Source organism: Vicugna pacos, chromosome 14 (genome assembly GCF_048564905.1).
Source record: "Vicugna pacos chromosome 14, VicPac4, whole genome shotgun sequence".
NCBI lineage: Eukaryota > Metazoa > Chordata > Mammalia > Artiodactyla > Camelidae > Vicugna > Vicugna pacos.
The window spans coordinates 50,114,696-50,135,026 of record NC_133000.1 but is presented as its reverse complement, the minus strand read 5'-3'; the positions used below and the strand labels follow the sequence as shown (position 1 = coordinate 50,135,026).

Genomic DNA, 20,331 nt, shown 5'->3' with positions numbered 1-20,331 from the left:
TTACTAATTATATTATAGACTGATAATATAAAGATTACTAATCTTTATTAGTCTATTTTCATTCTTTATCATGATATAGCTAAACACTGAATGACATCTTATTTTTCTTTTATGATGGCCAAACTTGCCAAACTTTAGTTTGCAGTTAATATTAGTATATACAGTAATGCAGTTTCCCAGAGTGTGTTCATTCACTACACCAATTCCATATTGTGTTAGTAGATATTAGTGAAAAAGCTTTTGAGGCCAAATAAATTTGGAAAAGGTTATATTAAGCATGCTTTTTGTATATGGTTTCCTGTAGGCTTGTAACTTGTAAATCTCCAAAAATACATATTAAATACTCAGTATTATTTATCTTACTTGTCCATGAACCTCCTTTTTTAAGGAGCATTTTGAGACATTAAAGTTCCTCAGAGCACAGTTTTGTATATGCTGCACTATTATTAACATTAATCCTTCACCTTTGAAGTTTATTACTTGGATTTTAGATAACTATTTTAGCTAAGGTTAAAATTAACTCTCTTGAGATGAAGAAAGTGAAATATTTATACTTGCAGAGATTTTGGCCGTGCCTGCTTGGCATTTCCACGTCTCACATCCTCAGATTCAGCACATTCAGAATTGTATTTATTTTGTCCCTAGGCTCATCTACACAATTATCCAAAGTAGAAATTGGAGAGTCTTCATTGATTCCTCCTTTTCCTTCAGTGTTCATACCCATTTAATCACCAAGTTTTATACATGTTACTCCTCAATATGTCTTAAATATTTTAATTTTACTTCTCTGTATCTCCATTGCCACCACGATAGGCTAAGCTTCTATCTTCAGCTGTTGGAGCTACTGTACTAGCCAAGTGACTGGTTTCCACCTTGTTCTCTTTTTCTTCTTCCAGAATAACATTTTAAACACTGATTTGATTACGTCACTCTTGATTTTCATGGCTCTTGGGATAAAAATCAAAATCTTTAACATGGTCCTTAAAGTTATTCATGATCTGGCTCTGCCTATCTCTCCAGCCTCATATCTCCATCCCATGTGGTCCAGCTGCATTGGATTTTATTCCTTCTTTTTGAAGTACTGTGTTCCTTTCAGCCTTGGTTCCTTTGTTCATGCTGTAACCCCACACTTCACCCTTGCCTTGCTTGTTCTTTGTTCCTTCTTTGATTCATTGAACAAATACTAAATTTCTGCAATCTGCCAGCTACTATTGTAGGTGCTGGGGGTAAAGTAGAGAATAAAACAGAAAAAATTCTTCATAGAACTTTTATTCTAGTTCTCGTTCTATTCTAGCCATTGCAAGTCTTTAATGTTCTATTCAAATCTTTAAGTAAAGCATTTCCTCATTTTTCTGAGTCACTTCTCATTAATATAATTAAGTAACTTGGTTTCTTAATGTCTCTACCCCTTCAGGATTTGAGTTTATGAGGGGAAAAGACTTGCACACAAGAAGTGCTCATTAAATACTGGTGGAATGAGGGAATGGTGTGCTATTCATATAGAGTGATGTAGTAGATTATAAGTTACTATGCTACATTGGTTATATAATGGCGTTACTGTAAATGATCAAAATGATGAATTTGAAATAACTCTAGCATCTAGAGTCAACAGGCAAACAAATAGAAATGCTGTATTTGAAAGTCATAACTGGAAAAAATGCCCATATATATATATAGGTATTTTGTGTCTGTGTATTAAACTGACTTTGTGACATTTAACACTGCACTATTTGGAGATCAAGAATTGCTGGTCTTTCGTGATATAGTCTGATGTCTTGGAGAGGAAGGACTTAGTAGAAAAGGCACATTTAATAATTTCAAAACATTGCTTAAATGTTGCTTTGTTGTCTCAGTTCATTAGCTACTTAAATTTGCTTTCACTTCAAAAGCTAAAACCCTAGTTTAAATTATGAGATCCTTTTGTAGGATATTATTTGAATATGATGTCAAATTGTATAACCTGTGTCATATTGTGTGACTCATCTGACCAGCTAGAATACTTAGCTTGTGTTAATAATTGTGATGTTTAACCTACATGTCTAATCTCTTCTAGGCTGCAAAACGAGGGATTCTTTCATCTGGTCGTGGTAGAGGAATTCATTCAAGAGGTCGAGGTGCAGCTCATGGCCGAGGCAGGGGTCGAGGTCGAGGTCGAGGTGTGCCTGGTCATGCTGTGGTGGATCACCGTCCCAGGGCATTGGAGATTTCTGCATTTACAGAGAGTGATAGAGAAGATCTGCTTCCTCATTTTGCGGTACTTTCTTACTGTCCAACAAAACAAATACTAATAATCATTGTTGAGGATAATGAGTATTAAAGGGGAAAGTATGAAAATGAAATGGATAATTTTCAATCTATTAATCTCACCAAAGGATTTGATTAACTTATAATGATCTTTTAATGAATTATTTAAAAAACAATCTAGGTATTTTTTGTTTATTATTTAGAAGAAATGTTGCTATTCTTACACTTAGTAGGCCTTCAGATACTGTGAAATGAATGATATAAACTTAATCGTTTCAGAGAGGGGAAGTCCTATAGTTTTATTTGATACTTTTAGGAAAAATTTAACATTGCATGGGCCACCCATGTATTTTTTAAGTTAAGATGGAATTTTATTTGTTAATATTGTGTTCTTGATGTAGCTGACCTAGAAATGAAACAAGACAAAATCTTGGTATATGAGCTTAAAGTTGCCTTAGTCAGTGCCAGGGTGTAGTTAAAGGGAGTCAGTCTAATGGTAACAGACCAATGTATGAGGAAGGAGAATGAGGCTCTAGTTCTTGCTAATCCATTATTTAACTTACTTAATTCCTGGGATCTGTTGAGCTCATGTGCAGAATGGAAATTCTGTCTGCCTAAAGGCCTTTCCAACTTCAATGTTGTGGTTCTTAGTGGTGTCGCAAAGGTTAGTTACTAAGCATCAGTCTTGCCCTCAGCATTACAGTAATTGCTCTGGAGATATGAAGTAAATAACCGCTACTTTACCTTCAAGGATGTTACATACATCAGTTTAGCAGAGACTGGTTAAACTACAAAACAATTTATAATCAAGTTAAATTTATTAAAAACTACAAATACTTCAGTAACTTAGAGAAATATCTTTCACACAGGCAAATGATAGTAAAAGAGCAGTAGAGGAAAGTTTCATGAGGTAGTAAAACTGGAGCTTAGGTCTTGAAGAGCAGATAAACTTGCAGATAGCTACACAAATAATACAGCCTTTTGAATATTCAGATTTAAATGTTTGACAATTATATTCCAGACTGTGAACAGCAGTTACAAAGGTGAAACTATACTTTGTCAGGGCATAGGGAGGTATTGAAAAAAATGGTACATGTTTAAGAAATAACTAAAATGATTAATATTTAAGGATCATAAGTCTGGAAAGTCTTGAGCTTGATGGCTTCAAAGGGAGAAAGAAAAGAATCAGAAAACTAGAGAGAAGCTTGGAGATAATCTAGCCCAGTTCTTCCCTGCCATATACCCCACTCACAGCTTCCCAGAAGGGAGAAGATCCAGATAACTTAGGTGTATTTTCATATAGTTTTATAGCTAATCAGGAAGTTAGCAAAGAAAGTGCCAAAATAATCCAAACAAACAAGGTGAGTCTATGAATGTATTTAGGTGAGACTGAGGTGGTTTTGGTTTTAGAAATATTCAGAGCCTATAAATGAAGATTCCTGCACGTATTTGGAGATAATCCATTTAAAGTTAGTAATAGTCATGCACATTTAAAAATTATCAGTCTTTAAGGTAGTTTCTCTGTCTCAGCCTGTGATTTGAACATATGACAGGTATCAAAAACTCATATTGTTAAAGGATCGTTGACTGTTACAAATTGTGATTAATAAAATGCTTTCTTTAATTTATCCACTGGAGCCAAAAGTAGAAATGTTACAGCTAAAACTTACAGAGCACTTATTTTGTGGCAGATATTATTCTGAATGCCTTATATAGCTCATATTATGAGTTATTTTGACAACTCTGTGAAGTACTTACCTCTATTATGCCTGTTTCAGAGGTGAGGAAAATGAAGCATGAAGAGATTAAGTAACTTGTTCAGGTATACTCACAGAGCTGGGATCTGACTGATTCTACAGTCCATTTTCTTTACTATGCCCTGCAGAATTTTTCTTTGGAGTATGTGTATTTAATGAGATGATGGTTATAATTATATTTGGGGATAAGAAAGAAGGAAGGTATTAGCAATGACATATAAAGGACTAGAGTTTTATGTGATAAAATTGTCTATTGGCAGAAAAATTCTCCTACATGTGGAAAAAATAAAATGCAGCACACCCAAAACAAGCATAATTGAATATGTTTAGCTTCTAAATGTCCTAAAAGAGTATGGTCTAGAGGAGTAAATAGTAATAGTAAAAGCAGGGTCAGTTAGTGTTAAACATTTGAATTGAAAGACTTGGACTCTCATCCTGGTAATTAACTTAGTTGCTTTAGAAATATTACTTAAATTCTCTGAATCTTTTGCCCTTTGTCTTTAAATTGAAAGTGATACCAAAAACTCATAGAATATACTGAGGATTAAATATTCTGCTTTAGAAATAATTAAGCATATTCTGAGATTAGAATGACGAATGTAAAAAGAATGAGAATAAGGAAGCTCAGTCTTTGACCATTGTTTTCTTTTATTTAAAGAATAGTTCAGTCAAGTATAAGATTCCCTAATTCTAGAAATTGTAGAATTATAAATAATATTGGAAGATAGGACTACCCTTTATCTTACAATATCAAGTATTAAAATGAACTATTCATAATTTTTTTCTGCTAATCACCCTGAATTGTTATGTATTCTGGGTTATATTTATTAGTATTTTAATATTTTAAAAACCATTAGGATTTTGGATGTTGCAAAATATTTATTTGGAGGAAATACTTTTTTTAATTTAAAGCAATATGGTGAAATTGAAGATTGTCAGATTGATGACTCTTCACTTCATGCGGTAATTACATTCAAGACACGAGCAGAAGCTGAAGCAGTAAGTATTATAAGTAATTTATTGAAATTCAGATTTAAATGTCTTATAAATATTGCCTCTTAAGTTTTAATAGGAATGAATCTTTTTAAACTTACTAAATAACTAAATTTTGACAGTAGATAAAACATATGGAGTGGAATTCATGGCCACTAAGAATGTCTTAGAGGCAGTTTTATATATAACATGAATATTTAGAATATATAGTTAGTCACCAAGTTGAATGTCAAGTTTATTGTCTTGAGACATCAGGAATTCTCCTTCTGTTCTCTTTAACAGGAGATAGGGCCACTCCACTTTTCCATTTTTCTCTTTTCTCAGCTGGCCCAGAACAAGTCTACTTTGGCAGAATGAGTGGTGAAGGATAAGGTAGAAGCTGAGATACAATCCTGATGGCTGCTCTTCTTAACCATCCCTCATCTGCTGCTTCCTAGTCCCAGTTGGCTGAACCCTAAAGAAGTGTCCCTGGCTCAGCATACCCTCAGCTGGGCCTCTACAGTTTTTTGTCCAAGACATGATATATTGTGCTAGCTTTTAGAGTTCTTTTCATATAGTTGTCTTAATATGTGTATCTTGAATTGTCTTTCCAAAGAACGACCAGAAGTATTTGCAGTCTTGTCTGTCTTCTGGGTTTAAAGGATTGAAAGAAGGGAAACTGTGTGTAAGGTATAGGGGATTCATAGGAACCTTTTTAGCCCTTTGTGTTCTTTCTTTGGGATTGTAGAGAAATAGAGGTACCATCTGACCTCGGGAAAATGTATTAAGTGTTCTAAACAGTTAACCTAATGTGAATAGAAGAGTTGAATGTTTTTCAGAAATTTTAAGTTGAGTGTGGTCTAAATAAGTTTTGAAAATCTTCAGAATTGATTTATCACTCTTTGTAGCAAATACTCCCTGCCAACACACGATACATTGCTTGTGCTTACCTGGTAGGAGTTGCTTTTGGAGCATTGTAACCTGTGAAAGACTGGGGGTCTGATAAGTCTCAGAGAAGTGTTGAGCTGGGCCCTGGAATAACATGGTTTCTAGGTCAGGCGGGTGGGTAGTGGATAGTTTTATAGAATAGGATTTCCTCATCCCAGAGTTTTATTTTATTAAATCTAGTTTGTAGTAATCTTTTTTTCAAATTTCTTTTGTGAAAATAAAAGGTAATTTATAATTGATGAGAGTTTAAAACTTTCTTATAAACTTTTGTATGTATATATGTTATTGAAAGAATAGATCTTTGATCACATTTTCTCTCGGAGGTGTTGTTGAGTACAAGTTAACAATAAACTTCCCTTAACCGATGGCTTCAGTGTCAGTTTTCAGTGTAATGTTGGATAGGTAGTTTGAATACCACCTTTTTATGTTGTGTATTTTCTAGGAAATAGTCATATTATAAAACAATGGCAGTTGTTATGTTCAAATGGTTACAATATTACCAAGTTGTGAATTTAGTAAATACTTTAAAAATGTATAAACTACTTCTCCCTGCCTACATATTTGGGTAAGAGGGGGAAAAAAAAGAAAAAAAAAAAAACCTTTGCCTCTTATATAATTTTTGGATGTTTTGTTTTTGGTAAGTAAGACCTATTGACATACGCCTGCCTTCTGGGGTTTTGCTTTTTCTACCTCATTGTAAATTTTTTAATATATGTTTTTATACTGTGCATATATTTTCCAAAGGAATAGCAATCTCTTTTGAGACCAGGATTAATGTATAAAACTTTAACAATGAATTATATGAAGGTTGAATAAGTGGCAAAATAACTTAGGTTAAATTAAATCTGATGAGAGTTAGCTTATCAAGGTAAATACCATTTTAGTTGGAATACTTAACAGACTAAAAGGAACAACTACCATTGCTATGATAAACATTTGAATTCAGTTATAGAAGTTGTTAAAACATGAACATTTCCTTAAGCCTAAAAATTTTCTTAAAATTTTGTTAACACTCTGTTTTAGAACAGAAAATTAACTTGAAGCTTATACTTTACAAGCAGAATATAGGCTAAAACAGTGGTTTTCACACTTCCAGATTTCAAGGAACATTGAGGTTTAGGAATTTAAAAATTAGTATGTTTGACATTGGGGTGCCAGTTAATTTTGTCAAGGAAGAATGCTCAAAAAGTACGAAAAAAAGGATTGCTTGTATCACCATCATTATATAAAACAAAGAAATATGTAATACCAAAATGTAGGTGAATATAAACGCCAAGAAAAAGAATAGGCCTTCCCAAGAAAAGAAAATTAGCAACCTTTGCTAATGTTTATTTCCAAATATGTCATTGTTCATAATTTCTGAACCATTGTATTAGATGATTGAATGTGTTTATCAGTATTTTCTAAAGTCAATAGATGCATAATATTTCAAAGTGAAAGTATTGGAATAAAATAATTGAAACATTTGAATATGACTGAAAAGAGAGAAATTTTCCCCAGGAAAGAAGTTGAAATATTTTAAGGAGTAATGATATAACAGAACCATTTTCGCTTTAGATTAAGATGGATAAGGTTTGACTCTGGTTAGTTAAAAGATGGATCCTCCTGCTTTATTTTCTACTTTCCGGTTTGTCTGTCACCACCCCAATGTACTAAAGTTGAATAAGTACCCAAACAGGACAGGAAAAAATAACCTCTTCCCATGACTGGTTAGAATGTTATTTTTCCTACCCTGAATTATTCCTATACTTTTATAAGAAACCAAGATCCAGTTTTAGAATAGGAATAAAGTTCTTATTTTATAAGAATCAGTTCCAAAGATAAAACTACAGACCCAAAGTCAAAGAGGTGTGTAACTTTTTGTATTGAAAGGAAAGAGAATCTTGTTCTATTTGTGCATTTTTGACACTCATGCCTCAGCTCCTAGTAGTTATGAGGATTCATTGATTAAAAACTGGTAAGGTATGCTTAGAACAGTGCCTGGAACATAATAAACCCTGCTAACATTAGCTAATATTAATATTATTGTTTGTGTTGTGTGTGTGTGTGTAAGTGTAAGAATGAGGACTGACTGGTAAATCAGTGAAACCAAAAAGAAACAAGATAGAGTAAATGATTTTAAAACTCTGATTTTTGACTTGAAGTTAGAAGTGCAAAATTGGATTCATAAGGAATAGTGCAGCATCAGCAGTTGAAGGTGATGGGGCTGACTGAATCAATACTAAATTTATAGCAAGAACAAAATGTGTAAGTGGATTCAATCAAACAAATCAAATCATGTGTAAAACAGACACTATGTGTGTGTTCTTACTGACTGACAATAGTTACAAAGAACTGCTATGTGATGGACACTGTGCTATGAGAATTAGTAAATCTAAATCTGAAGCTTGTGAGAAAGTGGCTAGGCAGCTTGAACTCAAAAGCTAAAGGAATAGAAGTCTTTCCCTATAAAAGTTCTAAAATTTAGATTTTACATTTTTTTTTTTGGTGGCTGTTTAATGTAACTCCTGCTAAACATCATATACTGTGGTTATTACAAACATTAATAAACTTGGTTTTAACCTACTTTTATAGATTAGATTTATCATTATGGTTACTAAAACTGTAAGGTACACTAGGATTGTAGCTTTAGCTCTTCTGACTTTGTTCAGTTTTCCCCACAGTGTTTTTATAGGACACTGGTTCTGTAAGAGCTCCCCTAACAAAGGATTCTCTTGTCAGATAAGTTTGTGAAGAGCTACATTTTGTATATTCAATTTAGATTTATAATCTAAATGACTTGAAAAGGCAAAAGACAAACATTCCTGTTTAATTTTGTTTAATCCAACTTTTTCCAAATGTTAATTGTTTCCAGAATTATTTTCCTTGTAAGATTTGGAATCTGCCTCATAACTGCTTTTTATACTTTCCCCACTTTCTTCATTTGTCTAAATCTTCACCTTTTTTCCTTCTGTTGTGTGTATTCATGCTTTTTTTCCTTCTGTTGTGTGTATTCATGCTTTTTTTCCTTCCTAATTTGCCTCAAACTTTGAATGACTCTGTGCAAAAAAAATTAGGAAAAGTTCTAGAGTGAGCCTATGAATAAAATACTTCAGCTTTTAAACAGACTTTTTGTTTACACTTCGTAACACAGAAATTAGAATTGTAAAATGAACCTCCACATGCTCATCATCAAGCTTCAGCAATTATCTACTTATGATCAGTCTTATTTTGTCATATCTCACCCACTGCAACCCTCTACCTCTTTATTTTGGAGCCATTCCCAGTCATCGTGTCATTTTATCTGTAAGCATTTCAGTATGTCTTTCTCAATATTAGAGTCTTTAAAAAAAAGTATAATAATTACCACACCTAAATATTTCCTCAGTGTTATCAAATACCCAGAGTTTACACTTCCCCATTTTTTTAAAATATATTTCTTAGTTTATTTAAGGATCTAGAGTAAGTTTCATATTTTAAGTGATTGGTATACACAATTATGAATTCATGAATTTAAACATTTCATGGGTATTGATCCGTTGTTCTCAGTTACTGATGTATTGTTCCATCTTTGGCTAGTGGCCAGATACAGGTTTGTTCCTGAGTTCTTTTGACAGGACTCTAGTGGGTTATGATACTTTCTTTGCTTTCTGATATAAAAAGGTGTTCTGAGTTCATCTTATACATTTTCTCTTCCAGACCAGGAACTGGCCATTTCTCTAAGGAGCTCTGATTCTTTTTACTGGGAAAGGTATTTAGAGACCACAATCTGAGTCCTAGGGGTGCTCATTACTACTAAGTATGTTACTGTAACTAATATTTTTCAGTGGTCAGAGCTTAGAGTGAAAAAAATTACATTCATACATATACATATATACATACATGGTTATATTCACATGTATAAAGAAAACTGAAAGCATCTACTGGTATTTCCCATTTAATTCTGGGCTCTGGTTTTATACACACATGTATCCAGGCATACCTTGTTTTATTGTGCTTTGCTTTATTGCAATTTGCAGGAGTTTTTTGGTTTTTGTTTTTGTTTTTGTTTTTTTTTTAAATTGAAGGCTTGTGGCAGCCCTGCTTCTAGAAAATCTGTCAGTGCCCTTTTTCCGGCAGCATTTGCTCACTATATGGCTCTGTCACATTTTGGTGATATTCACAATATTCCAAACTTTTTCATTATTATTACATTTATTATGGTGATCTGTGGTGATTTGGGGGAACCATGAACCATGCCCAAATACAACGGTAAACTTAATTGATAAATGTATGTGTTCTGACTGCTCCATTGACCAGCTATTACCCATCTTTCTCCCTCTCCTCAGGCCTCCCTGTTCCCTGAGATACAACAATATTGAAATTAGGCCAGTTGATAACCCTCCAGTGGCCTCTAAAGTTTTCAAATGAAGGGAAGAATTGTACATCTCTCACTTTAATAAATCAAAAGCTGAGATAGGATGAAAGCTAGACCTCTTTCTCCAAATAGTCAGCCAAGTTGTTGAATGCAAAGGAAAAGTTCTTGAAGGAAATTGAAAGTGCTACTCCAGTGAACACATGAATGATAAGAAAGTGAAACAGCCTTATTGCTGTTATGGGGAAGGTTAGTGATCTGGATAAAAGATCAGGCCAGTCACAACATCCCATTAAACCATAGCCTAATCCAGAGCAAGGCTCTAACTCTAATTCTGGGAAGGCTGAGAGAGGTGAAGGAACTGCAGAAGAAAAATTTGAAGCTAGCCAAGGTTGGTTCATGAGGTTAAAGGAAAAACGCCATCTCCATAATACGAAAGTGCAAATTGAAGCAGCAAGTGCCGATGTAGAAGCTGCAACGAGTTATTCAGAAGATCTAGCTAAGATAATTAATGAAGATGTCTACCCTAAACAGATTTTCAGTGTAGATGAAACAGCCTTATATTGGAAGAAGATGCCATCCAGCTCTTTCATAGGTAGAGTGGAAAAGTCGGTGTCTGGCTTCAAAGGTCAGGTTGACTCTCCTATTAGAGGTCAGTGCAACTGTTGACTTGAAATTGAAGCCATTCGTCATTTACCATGCCGAAAATCCCAGGGCCCTTAGATTTATGCTAAATCTACTCTGCCTATGCTTTATCAATGGAACAGCAAAGCCTGGATGATGGCATCCAGTAAATTTTAAGTTAAAACTTCAGAGAGTTATAGGCTCACCTTATAAATTTGAAGAAGTGTGTGCTGAATATAGAGATTTACAAAATTAAGTCATAAAAAGTTTTTGAAGAACTTACTATGGAAAATCTCTAACACTTTTTGCTTTTTTGGTTGGATAAAACATGAGTTTAAAGGGTAGACATTTTGCATGAGACAATTGGAATTCCTTACAGGAATATATTTTTATGTAATAGTTATAGCTTGAAAAAATTACAGTTTGTTTCTGAACTTATGTATAAGTACTTAAATTTTTTTTTAGTTATATGACATGAGGGGGCTATGGACTTAAAACTCTTGAGCTGCATTTTAATAGGCACGAAATCTTTTGAATTTATTATAAATTTATATGTGCAGATTTAAAATTTATACCTGGGGACTTTAATATCACACAACTCATGGTCAAATGTCATTGAACATGTAATTGTTTCTACATTTCACATTATACTGTATTTTGAGATTGTGCAATAAATCTTTTGTGACTATGAGTTATTTCGGTATGTTGCTAACATTGATTTATGTTAGTTCACATTGCTTGAATTTGAAAGAACTATTTCCAAAGCAGCCACTTAATGTAGCAAGTACTTAGACTCAGTTTTATCATACGCAGTTCTGAAAGCTAAGTTCAGAGTTTTTTTTTCTTCATTGAGATAGTCATATTTTGTAAAAAGTGATGCAGCAAACATTTTATGATATTTGTGATTATTTGATGTAATTTAAAAATAAGTACTTCACACATGCAAAATTATTCTTGTATTTGTTAAAGATTTCTAGTTTATATTTACTTCATGAGCCATTTGTAAATTAATAAGAATTAAAATGCAGTAAGATACATTTAGCCTATTGATTCTAATTTAGACTTTTTTTTTTTTTTCGAATTTAGACTTTGATTCAGAATCTACAGCCAGGATCTTGGAAGTTCTTCGAGATTATTGCTTTGAATAGCAATTCTCATTGTACTATAATAGAAATGTAGACATAGTTCTTCTAATGAGATATTGGACAGTAGTGAAATAGCTGTGCTCAATTTGAGAAATTATTCTTGTTTTCTTTTTAAAGGAATTTACAGTCACTAGCCTGATTTTAGAAGTAAATAACCATAAAAAGTAAGTTGTAAATTGCAGTAATAAATAGTAAATAGAGAAGTAAATAACCACAAAGCAAAAATAGACAACTGTCTTCACTTGTGCTTAGCTAGTTTAATTTAAATATTAGGTGCTATAACATTTCCTTTTTTCCTTCAGAAATTATTAATGGTTTATATTCCAATGTTCTTAATTGTTTTAGGCTGCAGTTCATGGAGCTCGTTTCAAAGGGCAGGATCTAAAATTGGCCTGGAATAAACCAATAGCTAATATTTCAGCTGTTGAAACAGAAGAAGTTGAACCTGATGAAGAGGAAGTATGTTTTCCACTTGTTTTTACCCTTAAATGTTAATGTTTTTATATAAAATGTGATTTTTATGGCTGTGATTTTAACATAAAGCTTTTATTCCTGAGCCATTTTCCAGGCAGGGGATATCATATAAATGCAGACAACTTTAAATTTTCTGTATTAATGAGAACTGTGGATTGCTAATCCAAAGAGAATATATGAAAATCATATATATATATATAAAATCAGTTTCATTTACTCTAAGAAGACAATAATTATTCATTAGATTTTTATCCACAGGAAATCTTGTAATATTTTGAGTTTTAGAGTATATATCCTACTCAATTGCCTTATTAACATTTCAGGTTTCATTTTAATTCATATCATTTTAGTTCATTAGAATGAATGCCTGCTATATGATAGATATTGTGATAGGCACAAAAATGAATAAGACACGGTCCCTCTCATCAAGGAGCTTATAATCTGGAAAAGAGGGGTGGTGACAGACACATAAGAAACTAATTATTAATAAAAGGCAGACTGATAATGCTGAATAAAGATTTGAACAATATGCTGTGGGAACCCAGAGGAAGGAGTGATTGTTTCTTTCCAGAAGAATCTTGAAGGAGGTGGTGACAGTGAAACTGAACCCTGAGTGATAAAAAAGCTTTTTATAACCCAAGAGCTGAGTCTGGGAATATTGTTGAGAGAGGCATTTTAGACAGAGGTATAGGTGTGGAAGAGTACATTTTTCTTGGGTAACAGCAGTTAGTCTGATGGCTTGAGAGGTGGGAGCATAAAGAACAGTGAAGTGGGAGAGCCCTTTGAAACCAGAAACCTAAAAATAACTGTTTTGTTTAGTCATGAAATAAGCTGTAGGGAAAAGTTGAGTAAGCTAAGAAATTAAGGTAAGGTGGAGAAGCTAAATGATTCCATGTTTACCTTGGTTAGGTTTTCATAATGGCACTTCATTTTGTTTGAAGAGCATTCAAGGCTGTTATACGTATCCATAGTCAAATGCAAGAATAAAAATGTGTATTTTGAAACTCATATACATGATTTGTCATTTTATATTTTAGATTATACCTTTGTCCTTCCATGAGTTTGAATTCAATGGGGAGAAAAGCAGGAGAGCTCCTGGTATTAGGTATTTTGAAAAGTTTGAAAAGTAGTCTGAGAAGCTTTCATGAAGGGAATGGGGAGAATATACTGCTATAAAAGAAAATGTTTGTTCCATACAGTAGAAAAGAAATACAAATATTGATAGACTTTTATTCAAGTTATTGGTTGATTTAGTGTCCATGGTAGACAGAGTAAGTCAGAGAAGACTTTATGATGTATTCTTTAAAAAAAGAAAAAGGTACTGAGTAGTGTTTCGTAGATATAGAAGATGGCATACTTGGATAAACAGAAGCAGGAGAAATGGCATGTACAGAGGCTTACTTTGGTATGTCTTTTAGTGCCTGTTTGATGCAAGCAATAGAATAGATAGTACTGAGAAACCATTGAGTGGATGAGGTTGCTTTTTCTCTGTTTCTTAAATGTTCTAGCTATAGAAATACCTTTTGTATTCGACTCTGTTGACAGTAATCAGTATTTAAAAGTGTCACCTTTTTCTTTTCTTTTTTCTTTTTTTTTTTGGGTAAATTCCTAAATGCATTTTAACCTAAAGTTTCAGGAAGAGTCTTTGGTGGATGACTCATTACTTCAAGATGATGATGAAGAAGAAGAGGACAATGAATCTCGTTCTTGGAGAAGATGATTTGACTGATCATTGATCTGCATATGCTAGAACTCTACCTGTGTTTCATTAGTATTATCTAATGTACTTTTACATATTTGTAAAAACAATTTTTGGTAAAATGTGATGAAGATGGATTTCACAAATAGACAAAAGAGAAGAAAACTACCTTCTGATCCTGTATTTTGAAAGATTGATGTTTGCATTTTATTTCAGTAAACAATTGCTAAAGACATCACACTAGAAACATATGCAATGTTTTTATTACATACTTCTACTGAACATTACAGAATTCTTTGGGTTCTTTGTAATTTAATGAATAGGTCTGAAGACTTAATGACCAATACTTGTTATAACTTAAAGGATTTTGTTTTACTCCAAATAAGGAATGAATTTGCATTTAAAATCTTAATGAATGTTTTCAAAAATGAATAGATAACATAGTATTCTAACTAAAGTCTCCAAGTTATGTATTCATAATATTACATAGTAGTATGCTTAGGCTTTACTATGTATTAGCCTTTTGTTGGACTTGTGTATGTATTTTACCATATGGGTTTTAATGATAACGGTGTATGACTGCTTTGCATTTGAGTCCTTATGCATTCAGATGTTAAAAATAAAGTGGAATGGTCTCTTGAAAAGAAAAGAAAAGAAAAAGCAATGACAAAAAAAAAAACCAAACAAGACAATGTTCCTTGATTTAAAAAAAAGAAAAAAGAGAAAAAAAAAGTTAAAATAAATAGACCATTCCAGATGGTGATCTACCCTTCCCCCAATTATCACAAAAGGAGCTATAATCACTAATTTATTCTTAATGATAATGATTACTGGTACCTTTACAATAATGTACAATCCATTGTTTAAAATTTATACCACTTCAATTTGATTTGATCCTATAAGCTTTCAACAGATGTCTTAAAATTTAAAAGCAGGCTGATTAGTTTGGAACCAGACTTCAAGTAGAGCTAACATTTGGTGAATAAGAAAACATCACATTACATTTTGGATGTATGAAAGAAAACTTGACCAATTGAAGATGTATGAATAAAGAAATGTACTATAGATACTACTTTAGGAAAACACTGTTTGGTAAGTGTTCCAGTCTGATATTTTAAGTGTGCATTTCCTATACTTGTATAAAAATCTTTGACATTTGCAACAATATTGTGATTTTTAAGTGGATTTCTCTGGCAAATGAACATGATCATTGAAAGTTAATACAGCAGTTTCCAGGAAATAAATGCATTCTTTGTAGAATGGAGGGTGGAAGATTACATATTTATCTTCTAAGATTCATCCTTTTGGTTGCCAGTGTTTCTACCCCTCCTGAGATTATAGTAATTATATTAAAAGTCATATGAAAAAATCACTTTCTTCCCATACTGGGGTCCTCACAATCACAAACTGTAATTCCACCGTCACAGTCTTCTGCCAGTGGAGCAACTAGCGGATGCTGTTCCTCTTTTTCTTTTCTTCCCACACTTAGGGTTAAAGTTGCATATATGTTTTGATAGTAATACTATTTCATAGGAATGTTTTGATTTGAAGTTGGTACATAGTTCTATTTTAAAAATATAGAATCAGCTTTCAAGGTCAAAATAGTGGCTTTACTCAAAATTTCTTTACTTAGATCTATGATATATTTTTATGTAATCTTGTAATCTCTTGTATGTTGACTGTGTGCTATTCTGATTCATTAGGTAAGTTTGTTTTCTTTTCTTTTTAGTAGTCGTGAAAGATGCCAAATTGGCAGAGGCTCACGTTTCTTCTCTTTACACCAAACAGGTATTATAAAGAAAGAAAATCTTTCAAAGGCCAGTTAAATCTCCATGCTGATTCTTGGCTTTATAATTTGTTTAGTAAATTTTAGCATGATATTTTACAACTATTGTAAAATTTCTTTATAATGTTACTGAAATCGCATACTATTTGTTTAAATTCGTAAATAGCTAATCACTTTCCCTAGTCTTAAATTCTGTAGTAACCTAAAATTAAAATGTTTTACACCATGTTGCTTTGAATGAATCAGAAGACAAGTATGTTTTGATCAGGTCCTAAAGTGTGGGGATTAAATATTAGCAACATTTATTAGATCATAATTATATTTTTATTATCATTAATATGATTTTAACCATAAATATTACTTAGTATTAAATTGCTATTAGATTTTTTTGAATTAATGAGTATGTTTATAAATACTAGTACTGTACATGTACTTTCATGTGTTCTCATTTAAAACTTAAGATATCCCTTTGAAATACTTGTTAATTCCATTTTACAGATAAGGAAACTTAGGCTAATAAAGATGGAATGACTTGCCCAAAATGATAGCTAGTAAGTGGAAGAACTAGACTTGAATGCAGGCATTTTGATTTCAGTGCCAACTTAAAGAAAAAAAATTCTACATTGCTACCTTCTTCCTAATTACTGATTGGGCATGAGATTGTGTTTGCAGTAAATGTGGTAGTTGTTACACAAAATTAGTAGACTTCTTGGTTATTAGTCAGTTCATACCTTTACCCTCCCTTTTAATACAGCACTTTGTTCATCTCTGTTACAGTACTTATGTTGTAATATAATTTATCTGGTTTATATGTCTGTCTTCCCCACTAGATTACAAGCTCCTCTAGGAAGGGGACCATGTCTTATTCATCTTTTTATCTCTAGTGATTATCACAAAGCCTGGCTCATAGTGGGCATTCAGATGTTTGTTGAATGAATTAATGAATGATTGCAATTTAAATCTCCAATAATGGAGTGACAATTACCTCCCTTGTTAATTCTTATCAATTTTCCAAAAAATCTCTCTTGAAGGTCTTCTCAGTCACTGGGACCGTCTTACTAAACAGTTGATAACAGTTAAGTATTGCAGTGGGGTTACAAATACTGATGGAGGAATGCACGTGTAGTTCTAGTGGAATTTCCATATAAAGTAAGCTACTAAAATTTTGGAGTATTAAATGTTGTCCATTTCAGAAGTAAAATAGCCTTTTGGTTTCTATCAGTGTGTAAGAATAGAAATATCAAGAGCCACTAATCTAGTCCATCCCACTAATGTTTTATATCCAAAGATGAGCTAGTGTAGAGTACTGGACAAAGGTTAAGAGATTTAGCTTTCGGTCCCCAGCTCTGTAACTAACTCTCTGGCCTTAGACAAGTCTCTTAACTTATCCAGGGTTGTTTCCTTGTCTGTAAAATGAAAGGGGTTGGACTAGATAATCTCTAAGGTCCCTTTCCCATCTTTATTTTCCCTGGTGTTAGTGTTTGATCTAAAATAATTTAATGTATCTTTTGCCAGTTCTCCCTACCTGTTGTTGCTATTGTTTCTATCATCTTATTGGTGGAAACAACTTAAATTTGGTTATGATAATTTGTATAATGTGTCTTGGTACAATTTTGTATATAGTGTTCCTGAATGTTTGCCTTTGCTACACAAATTCCATTTAACCTATAAAATATAAATTAACTTGTGTACTCATTAGCACTTTCCCTTAGTACTCATAACTTTTCTTTCACTTCTAGACTCAAAGTGTAAAACTCTTATTACAGTATGCTACCTAAAACTTGAAACACATTTTTTCAAATTCTGCAGTTCTCCTAGCAAGTTCTTTACTTTAGTGCAGATCTGGGCTGCAGTGGGATTAAAAAAAAAAAAGGAATTAAGATGTAGATAGCTACTTTTTACAGGAAAAATTGAAAGGCAATCATTATTATTGGTTAGAAGATTGATTAGGATTACCTCAAGGGATGATTGTCATTTTACATATTTCACTCAATATTTTATGTCTCTACTTAAGCAGTGTTGTTTTAAATGTTATTGGATAATTGTAACATTTAAAAATTAATTTTAGTATTTAACCAGTACCCAAGCATTTAATGAAATCATTTTGCATGAATGGGAGAATATTTCATAGCTTGTGTTTTATTTTGTTATATGATTGAATGTATCAAACAGTAGTTTACTATGAGGATAAGACTTCACTGTTTTAGCTGATTACCTGCAGAAAGTATGGCTGAGCTTAATTGAAGGAAATTTCTTGTTATTAGGACTTTTATTGGGACTATTTCCAATCTTATTTGGAACACTAATCATTGGCTGTAAGGGTTACAAAAAGAAAGCAAACAGTTGCTTGTTTGGTATGTTAAGAATATCATTGGCTACTTTAGAGTATTATACAAACTTTATCGATCTATATTTTCTTTCTTTTTTCCCGTTAACTATAATGTGAACTAATCATAGAAAATTAGTTTTAGTCCTTCTAGACTTAGAATTTATATAAATATTTATAAGCTTTTTTTCCCCCCCTTTAAGAAAATCTTTTAGCCTTTTAAAACAAAAATGCCCTGTGTAAAGTTCTAGCTAGATAGGTTAGTTCACTTTTTGGTCTCAGGGCTTTTCTCATTCTTCTGAAATCTTGTACTTAAAAGTACACAGTATTTGTAAGGCAGAAAGAAAACTTCCTTTTCCCAGATGTCAGGAACTACTTTGTTCTTGTTAACTTCTTGAGCTGGCTAGTTGCTCTAAGGTATGTATACAGGCTTTTAGAGGAGAGTAGTTTTGGGGTTTTTTTCTCTCTGTTCATTGTATACCTATGAAATGACAACAGATAATCTTCCAAAATAGCTACCTAAAAGTCCTAAGAAAGAAGAAACCTTGGTGAACATGACTGCCATGCTCAGAAATTTTTAATGAAAACATCATACTAGTTTAGTAGAAAAATTCCTAATTTGGTAAATAACTTTCTTGTAATTTATCTATATTATGTAGTCATTACTTAGTGTAATTGAAAGCACTTTTTTATTTTATATTTTTGTACCAATTTATTATACTTGCTTCTTCTAATCCCTCCCTCCCTCTTACTTTATTTCATCTATTCTCTTATCTTCCAATCATGCAAGTTAGTCTTCCTTTGTATACCAAATACCGTCTCATTTTGATGTGTTCCTTTTTATTTATCTTTGTGGTTAATCATTGTGCTTAGTATTTTATGTCATTTAGTGTGATTAAAAAATGAAGTGGTTTTCATATGGAATTTAAGGAGATTATGTATACTTCACAATTATTTTGAAATCCTTGGGAAACTTAAGACAATTATTCTTGGTTTTATTTTTATATATATAGTACCTTGGAATTTGTTCATGATTTCTTAAAATTACTACTTTGCCAACCCACACCTCTATAAAAATTTACTATGTGATCAGTTATGACATTTCCTAACCTAACATTTAGATCATAGCCGTGTTGTGGAGCTGTGATCTTTGCAGCTTAATGTTTCAGTAAAGCATGATGCAGAGAGGTTTCGTTAAATCGTTTTAACCCAAAGCTAATCTTTTGTGAAATTTGTCTGCAACTTTTAATTTAATTCCCTTCTCAGATTATAATATAATGTTTAAAAAAGTAGAATCGTTGTATGTACAATTCAAGTTTTAGATTTATTTACTACTTTCAGTTTTTTTTAATAGTCTTCTCTTTTTCCAGCAGAGAGAGATCATCATTGCCTGAATTTAGCTTTGTGACTACAGCAGCAAGACCTGTTCCTGTCCGGAGACGACTGTTAAAATAATATCATCCTATCATTTTATGTTTGCCCTTTATCAGTTTGAGTAGATGTTTACATGTACTATAATTAGCATTTTATCTTTACAGTTCTTCTAGGGTACATCTGAGTCCAGAAGTAAATCTGAGTGTGTGCTTTGTCTGACCTTATTCTTGAATATTTTCTCCCCTTTATAGCCATTTATTTTTAAACACCTTAAGAAGGAAAAAAAAAAAACCCCAAACTTCTTGGTTTCCTAACATGAGATAAGTTTTCAGTCTCAGCCAAGTTGACATTGTGTCTAGGAAATATATAAAGCCATGATACTGTGTTCATTAGCATGAACAATTTAAAATGATGAAAAATGATTAAAAAGTTAAACCTGGGTTTGGCTTTAATTTTTCTGGGTTCTAGGATGCATTTCTGGGGTTAGGATAGTCACTTAAAATAATTTTGAACAAATGGTAAAATACTTTTTTCTCATGGTGACAACTTGTTTCTTATAAATATATTTTCTGAAGTCATTGCCAAGGCCACTTACCCAAATAATTTTTTTTTAAATTCTGAACACTTCAGAACCAACAAGGAGAATAAT

The 20,331-nt window shown here is 32.5% G+C and overlaps 1 protein-coding gene across 23 annotated transcripts in view; it reads left to right on the top strand.

Annotated features, from left to right (window-relative positions):
- RBM26 (RNA binding motif protein 26) overlaps positions 1-20,122 on the top strand; it is a 74,019-nt gene extending 53,897 nt beyond the window's left edge. For 11 of the 23 annotated variants that reach the window (XM_072976434.1, XM_072976431.1, XM_072976430.1 and 8 more), the window contains 6 exons: positions 2,054-2,254; positions 4,914-5,000; positions 12,369-12,482; positions 14,128-15,288; positions 15,926-15,984; positions 19,679-20,122. In XM_072976434.1, coding sequence (XP_072832535.1) covers positions 2,054-2,254; positions 4,914-5,000; positions 12,369-12,482; positions 14,128-14,217 — 492 coding nt within the window. In that variant the 3' untranslated portion in view covers positions 14,218-15,288; positions 15,926-15,984; positions 19,679-20,122. Of the gene's footprint in view, positions 1-2,053; positions 2,255-4,913; positions 5,001-5,276; positions 6,287-12,368; positions 12,483-14,127; positions 15,985-17,013; positions 17,132-19,678 lie in introns of those variants that run through there. The other 12 variants (XM_072976417.1, XM_072976416.1, XM_072976412.1 and 9 more) reach the window with 12 other exon arrangements.
- Positions 20,123-20,331: the final 209 nt, after the last annotated feature.